This window comes from Echinops telfairi, unplaced genomic scaffold (assembly GCF_000313985.2).
Source record: "Echinops telfairi isolate 266 unplaced genomic scaffold, ASM31398v2 ScPeMD7_7407;HRSCAF=8445, whole genome shotgun sequence".
Lineage (NCBI taxonomy): Eukaryota > Metazoa > Chordata > Mammalia > Afrosoricida > Tenrecidae > Echinops > Echinops telfairi.
This window is the reverse complement of record NW_022111307.1, coordinates 5,642,211-5,649,561: the sequence shown is the minus strand read 5'-3', so window position 1 is coordinate 5,649,561 and position 7,351 is coordinate 5,642,211. Positions and strand designations below refer to the sequence as shown.

General features: G+C 48.4%; 1 protein-coding gene across 1 annotated transcript; it reads right to left on the bottom strand.

Moving 5' to 3' along the window:
• Positions 1-691: 691 nt before the first annotated feature.
• Positions 692-5,479, bottom strand: CRYGS (crystallin gamma S). Its single transcript, XM_004713419.2, has 3 exons — positions 5,091-5,479; positions 1,649-1,891; positions 692-1,109 (listed from the first exon to the last, which is right to left on the bottom strand). The coding sequence occupies exons 1-3, from the start codon at positions 5,109-5,111 to the stop codon at positions 837-839; spliced, it is 537 nt and encodes a 178-aa protein (XP_004713476.1). The 5' UTR covers positions 5,112-5,479; the 3' UTR covers positions 692-836.
• Between the last annotated feature and the right edge of the window lie 1,872 nt (positions 5,480-7,351).

Sequence of the window (7,351 nt, the reverse complement as noted above, 5' to 3'; positions counted from 1 at the left end):
CAAGTGAGAGCTGTTGGCCCTGACAGGCCCTCGCTGAAGGATGGTCAGCCTGTGCCTTCCCCCTGTAAACATCCCCCCCCCCCCAGCTTGGCCTGGTGCACATACCTCCTCAGCCAATGTGTGCTGCACGAACGAGTTACACAGCCAAACCCACGCACTGCCATCGAGTCAATGCCGACTCAGCAACCCTGCAAGGCAGGTAGAACGGCCCCTGGGAGGGCCCAGACTAACTCTGCCGGGGTAGAAAGCCCAGCCTTTCTCTGGCAGAGAGGCTGCTGGTTTCCCACTGCTGAGCTTGAAGTTCGCAGGCCAACACGTAGCCACTACAGCCCGACGGGCGCCTGTGAGTTAGAAGTAAAGAAAAGGGGACAAGGGTCTGAGAGGCAGAAATAATCTGGAATAAACTCGGGCCCCTCCACTCATCAGCTGATGAATTTGGGTAAAATTTAAATGTAAGCCCGTTTCCTTATTGGCAGACCAACCACTTCCCTTAGCGGGTGGCTGTGAATAGAAATTGGCATGATGTAGGCACTCGAGCAATGGCGGCCAGCATTGGTGTGGCCGTTGAATGGATGCAGAGCCTAAGGACAGAGCCGCTCGACACGACGATGTTTCCAACGTTTTAATGCAGCCCCATTGATTCGGCACAGAGCTCTAGACTGGCGATCTGAAGGTGCACTGTCCAGTGGGGGGAGTCAGGACATTATCGACCTCTAGAAGCATTTAAGGGAAGGCAGTGGGAGGCAAAAGCCCATTGCTGCATGGGTTGCTGTATGACGCCTGTTTGGACCCCGAGGCCAGCCCCCAGGAAGACGTGTGTGGCCCCACGTGCGTCTTTACTCCACGATGCGGCGGAAAGACTGCGCAGCCGGGGACGCAGCGCCCCACTCGCTGGGCTTCCGGTACTCCTTCTTGTCCAGGAGGTACTGGCGGCCGCGGTAGTTGGGCAGCTCATAGAGGATCCACGCCCCCTCGAGCACCTTGCAGGAGTGGATCTCCCGCAGGTGGAACTGCTCCAGGATGGAGGGGCAGTCCTGAGTGGTTTCAAACATCTGCCCATTGAAGTCCCCTTTCTCAAAGACCTGGAGTTTAGCCTGGGCGCCGCCGGACTGAAGAAAGGCAGAAAGCAAAAAGCAAAGCGTTATGGAATCCACTGGAAGGTCAAGAACTGAGAGAGCCGAATGGGCCACAACCTACAAATCGAGGCGATGTGAACTCCCCTCCCCATGTGCACTGAGCCATCTGACGTTCCCACTGAGAAATCATTTCACAAAATATTTAAGAGGCAGAGAAAATACTATGGAAATAATTAGCGCTTTTAGTCTTGGGATGAGCTGCTGCAAGATTTCATTCCCACCTCAGTAGCCACCCGAAGAAAGGTACCATTACTGAAAACCACCGCTGCCCCGTAGGGTTCCCAACGTTGGCATCTTTTTAGAAGCAGATGGCCACAGCTCGGTCTCCTGCAGTGGCTGGTGGGTCAGAAATGCTCACCTTTGGGCGAGTCGTTGAGGGCTTTAAACTGTGCCACCTGGACTCCGTGGGCACACATTAAGGCTTGGGAAACCTTAAGAGAACCCTTTCATGGAAAATGAAGAAGGAAAAATGAAGAGAAGGGGGTTGGAGGGAGACTGCCACCCCCACTCACCAGGTGAACCGCCCTGCAGGAGCTGAGGCGGTCGTTGATGCCCATCCAATGCTGGTATTCCGGGTACTCGCCCCGAGGTAAGATGTACATGTGCCCGGCAAAGTTGGGCCTTTCGTACACCACCCAGGTGCCTCCTTCTACTCGAATGGAGTGGCAATGGTTCAGGTAGGTGTGGAAATCCGCACAGTCGCCGTCGCAGGCATAGTGGCGACCTTGGAAGTTTTTCTCTTCGTAGAAAGTGACCTGACGGAAGGGCAAGTGAAGAGCAGATGAAAACCAACGTTGGGCAGAGACTTCCCTGTGGAAATGGCTTTCTTCTCTGGAAAAGAAGGAGCCGTCATTAGACCTCACACCTGGAGCCTTGGCGGGGTAGTGGTCCTGAGTCTGGCTGCTAACCCTCAAGGCCAGCAGTTTGAATCCCCAGCCAGTCCACAGGAGAAAGATGGGCTTTCTATTCCCGTAAAGAGTTAGTCTTGGAAGCTCACGGGGGCAGTTCTACCCTGTCCTATAAGGTCGCTATGAGTAAGAATCTACTCAATCACAGGAATTTGTTTGTTTATACACCTCATCCCAGAACAATACTTGTTTTCTCAAAGACAACGTCAGTTCTCAATATGCCTTAGTGCTTTCTGAGGGCTTAAAGCCAAACAGAAGAGTGTGCGGACAGAAGCAGCAACTGCCAACTCAAGTCCTTTGCCGCCTCTTTCCTGTTTCCACGGCGCTCTATACTTAACATAATATATTACAAATCTATGTCCTATCTCTTCCACCAGATTTCTTCTAAAGGCAAGGACTGAGCCTTCTTCAGCGATGGGTCCCCTGCGAGTGCTCACCGGGCCCTTAAGTCCTCGATGAAGATGAAATTTGTTCCAGGTGTAGAAATCCATGCAAGGTGAGATGGAAAATAGAGAAGACTAAAACACAGACTTTACAAGGCTTACTGTAACCTAATATAGAGCAAACACACGTGAAAATGTAATATGTTCTGTATTATGACTACTGCCAGCATGAGTAGTTGCAAAGAATCAAAAGGACAAGAGCATGAACATTCTTTGTTTCAAACGCTTATTATTCTTTCTCAAGTTTCTATCACAACCCCTCTGGGACCAGTGAAGGTGGCAAAAAAAACGAGAGCTGCTTCTCCACACCCGCCCTCCTCCCTCCGCCAAGTCCCTTGCCAGGTGTCAGCAGCCCATTTGCAAAATGAAAGGGCTGAACTAGGGTAGAAGCCAAGGCGTGGCCGTGAAAGGAACAAAGCCCAGAGCTTTTCTGGTGGAGACAGGGGATGCGTTCCCAGGATCACCTAGGGCTTTATGGAGCAATTTCTGGAAACAGCTAGACCAAAGGCTCTGGAGTCTGTCCCTCCACGCTCCGCAGTCCCACAGTCCGCCATCGTGTTAGCTTGCCCTGTAAACTAAACGGTCATTTTCCTGGCATTATGCTGCCACCTTGTGGCTAGTTTGTTTTATTGGTTTTAAAAGGTGAAAACATGAGTCTTTTAAACTTTTTTTTTTTTAAGTATACAAGGGTGGGAAGAGCTAATATCAAGGAGTTTAAGAAGGAAAAGAATGTTTTGAAACTGATTGTGGTAGCCATTGTACAATACTGCTTGATGTGATTGCACTATAGAATGATATCGTATGTGCACCAACACCCAATAAAATAGTCTTGAAAAAAGGAAAATAGAAATCAAATCATATATTTCAGATTGGGCAAATCTACTCCAAAAGCTTTCTTGAAAGTATTAAAGGACAAGATGTCCTTTTGACGACTAAGATGCGCCTGATCCAAGCCACATTCTCAATTACCTTAGAAGCATGTCAAAGCGAAACAGTGCGTCAAGAATACCACAGAAACTTTTTAAAAATAGACACATGCATACCCAAACCAAACCCCCTGCCAACAAGTCAAGTCGATTCCAACTGACACGAGTCATTTCTGACCGGGGGAGTGGAGTCTGGTAAAGCGTCCGGAAGGAATCGCTAAGCTGAGAAGTGAGGGATACGGAAGGGGCCACTGTGGTAAAGAGCTGGGCTGCTAACTCACAGATCCGGGGTTTGAGCCCACCAGCCCCTTCATGGGAGACGGCATTGGCAGTCTGCTTCCAGACACAGTTAGAGCCCTGGGGACGCTGTGGGGCAGTTCTGACCTGGTTTACAGGGTTGTTGGAATTGACTTGCTGACAGTGAGTCCCTTTGGTTGAAGGATTTCAAAAGGCAAAGGGAAAGGAAGGACAAGCTTGATCAAAAGAAGAAAGGAATGAAAGGACATGGCCCACCAGAGGGTGATAAAGTGTTTGCGAAATTCATTAAGACCTGTGCTTTGGGGGCATGTGGTGACACACAGGGGACAGAAAAGTGACACAGGAGCCACGCTGAATCCCTGTGGTGATTGTGTGAGTGGCACAATGAAGTGGCGTGGGCCTGTCAACATGGGGTGCAGTGGTCCAGGTGGGGCTGCCGAGGTCCACCTGAAGGCAAGGTCAACGGGAATCACGTCGGGAATGAAACTGAGGATTTGATGACTAATCGCAGGCGGAGCCAAGAAAGCCCACAAAAGGGCATGCGTCTCATTCCCCTCTACCCAAGTTGGTTCATTCGGAGTAGTAATATATTAACAATTACTTCCTTCCCCTTCCCCATTTCTCTTAACCCTTCCACTTCCTATTCCCTAAAAGCGTCCTCATCTATGTTAGTTCCTTGTTAACACACACACCATTTCTCTACCTTTTCCAGCTTCTATCTTAGCCTTCCCCTTGCCACGGCGGTTGGGCCAATTCCAGCTCAGAGCGACCCTATAGGATTCCACAGATCTATCTGCCCCAGAGGGTGTCTCAGGCTGTCAATCTTTCTGGAACCTGACTGGCACATCATTTCCTGCAAAGCAGCTAGTGGATTCAAGCTATGGACCTGTTGGTTATGAGTCAGCGCTTCATCATTGCACCATTGGGGCTTCTCATCCTAATGCAAGGCGTATTGAGAGACACAGTATCCCTTGCGGAGAGGGAAAAAGGAATTGCTTGAATGAAGGGGATATGGAGGATTTAATTCACCTTCCTAGTCCACCCATCTTGGTCATCTAAAACATCAGGAGTTGAGGCTTAATTTCACAAAACCTTCTTAAATGCACACCAAAGTGTTCCAGTCTACCTGATCCACTTATCACTATGTCCTCTTCCTGTAGAGAAACAGAATTTCTGCTACTGAACGAGCAGACACTGACATGATATTTACATGTTATTTGATTATTAGCATAGCAAAACACAAAGCTAAACTATTAATAAAGTGTTGGGAAACCCTGTAAAAAAAAATATAAAGTACCAAACCTTTCCTTTTAACCCCCGTTTATTCTAACGATTATCATACTCACTAGGCAAAGAGGCAAGATCTTTTCTCCTGGCAGAGCAGGAGGGGAAAAGAAAGCAGTCTAACCATTTACTCACCTTGGTTCCAGTTTTAGACATTTTTGGCACGTAGATTGGCTTCCCTGGTGCAGAAGGCAAGCCAGGAATCGCTGCCGAGAGTTAGCGGTCTGGAGACAACATTTATAACGGGCTGGTTTCAAATCAAACATTTGCTTGGTCATGAGAATTGGATCCAAAAATTGAGTCAGTCATTTGGAGGCTATTGATGGTTTCTAGAAAAACAATTGGGATTTTGAAATAAAGGCAGGCTTCAGTACCCCCTGTAATGCTTACCAAGCTTTTCTGCACTGCACTTTGCTGACTCAACACATCAACACCCAGCCAACGTTTTGAAAATTAAAAGCACAAAAGTCCCACTTCCCAGGGCAGTTTTCTCATTCACTAAGCTGCCCCTCTGAGAGCTCTCATCTTTCTGCCCTTTAACAAAGCTCATAGGAAGCAGGAGTCAAAAGATCACTGATCATTCTCGATGTAGAACAGAAGTGACAGGTTCCAAACACCACTCAACCTGCCTGTTAGGGGCTGAATTGTGTCTCCCCAAAGAGGCAGACTGGAGTCTTAACTCCCACTACCTGCGAACGAACGTGGCCTATTTGGAAACAGGTGTGATCAGTTAGGTTAAATCAGAAGTCACACTGGAGGACGCTTGCCCTAATCCAGCTGGTATCCTTATCAAAAGACACGGAGCAACTAACACAGTGGGAGGGCAGTCAGGTGAGGACAGAGGCAGAGATTGAAGTCAAGCAGCCAGAGCATAGGAATGAAGACCCGGGCCGGGAGAAGTCAGGAGGCAAGGACAACTCTTCCCTTAAGTAAGGCCTTCCGGGTAAGCGTGACTCTGCCCATAACCTGAATTCATACGTACAGGTCCCAGAACTAGGAGCCCTAGTGGCAAAGTGGATACTTGTTGGGTTGCTAACTGCAAGGTCAGCAGTATGAAACCACCAGCTGATCCTCGGGAGAGAGGTGAAGCTTTCTACTCCCATGGGAGTTAGTCTTGGAAATTCATAGCCAGTTTTGGCCTGTCCTATAGGGTCACTGAGATGCCAGTGGGTGTGGTTTGGGTTTTAGCTCGCAGAGCTATGAGAGTAAACTACTGTTGTTTTAAGCCACCCAATTTATAGTACTCTATCAGCATCTATAGACAACTGAGAACATGACAACAAAGGGCATTTGGGGGATGATTTGTAGAACTGTTCACAGGGACTGTATGTAACTCTGGATAGTTGTGTTGTTGAAGTTGGCTGCAGTGGAGCGGGTGTGGACTCAAGGCTACCTTCAGACGACCAGACTACAGAGCCTGGTGCCGCATGACCCTCACCGCGGTCGACTGTGTTGGAGTCCATTGTGACAGCTATTAACGGGAAGCTTCCTGAATTTGATTGGCTGTCCTATGATCGAATAAGACAATGTCATTGTTTCTAGACACGCGATAACATGTTTAAAAGTCCATGTCTACCACCTACTCTCAAGTTGCTGCACAAAAAAATAAAGCACTACGTTGTTCACCCACATTGGGTTGGTCCTTGCCTCCTAACTACGCCCCAGTCCCACATCAGACTGTTAGGATCTAGAGGGGTTACTGGATGGTTTTTTGAAGTAGAGCATGGCAGGACTTCTTCCTACTCTTGTAGCCTGGCTGTGCCTCTGAATCTGTTCAGCACAATGATATGCAGGCCTTCATTGACAGGTAGTGGCCAGCACAGGTAACTGCAGTGCACTGGCCAGAAGGAATTGAAGCGGTCTCTTGAGTGAAAGGGAGAACTCTGAGCCACTACGGGCCCTAATACTCACTGCCATTGAGTTCATGCTGACACATACTGACCCTATAGGACAGTGTAGGACTGCCCCTGTGAGTTCCTGAGATCATAACTTTACTGGCATAGAAAGCCTCGTCTTTCTCCATCCCAGCGACTAGTGGTTTCAAACTAGTTGGGTTAGCAGCCCAACGCATAACCACTAAACCCCTAATATTAGAGAGTTATAAAGTAAATGTGTCAAAATGTGAACTACTGGATTTAGACAGATGAGAGTTCATTGTCTTGAGTCTTGCAAACATTGTAGAACTTTGACTTTTTTTTTTCCAAGACAAAATTTTAAAGAGGGTTCTAAACCACAAGAAAGGCCACCACTGTATGTAGCCCAGGAGATGGAACTGTAGACTGCTGGGCACTAACCAAAAGGGTGCCAGCTCGAACCCACCAACTGCTCCAAGAAAGACTTGGTGGTCTGCTTCTGTAAGATTCCAGCCTAAGAAACCCCACAGGGTCATTGAGCCC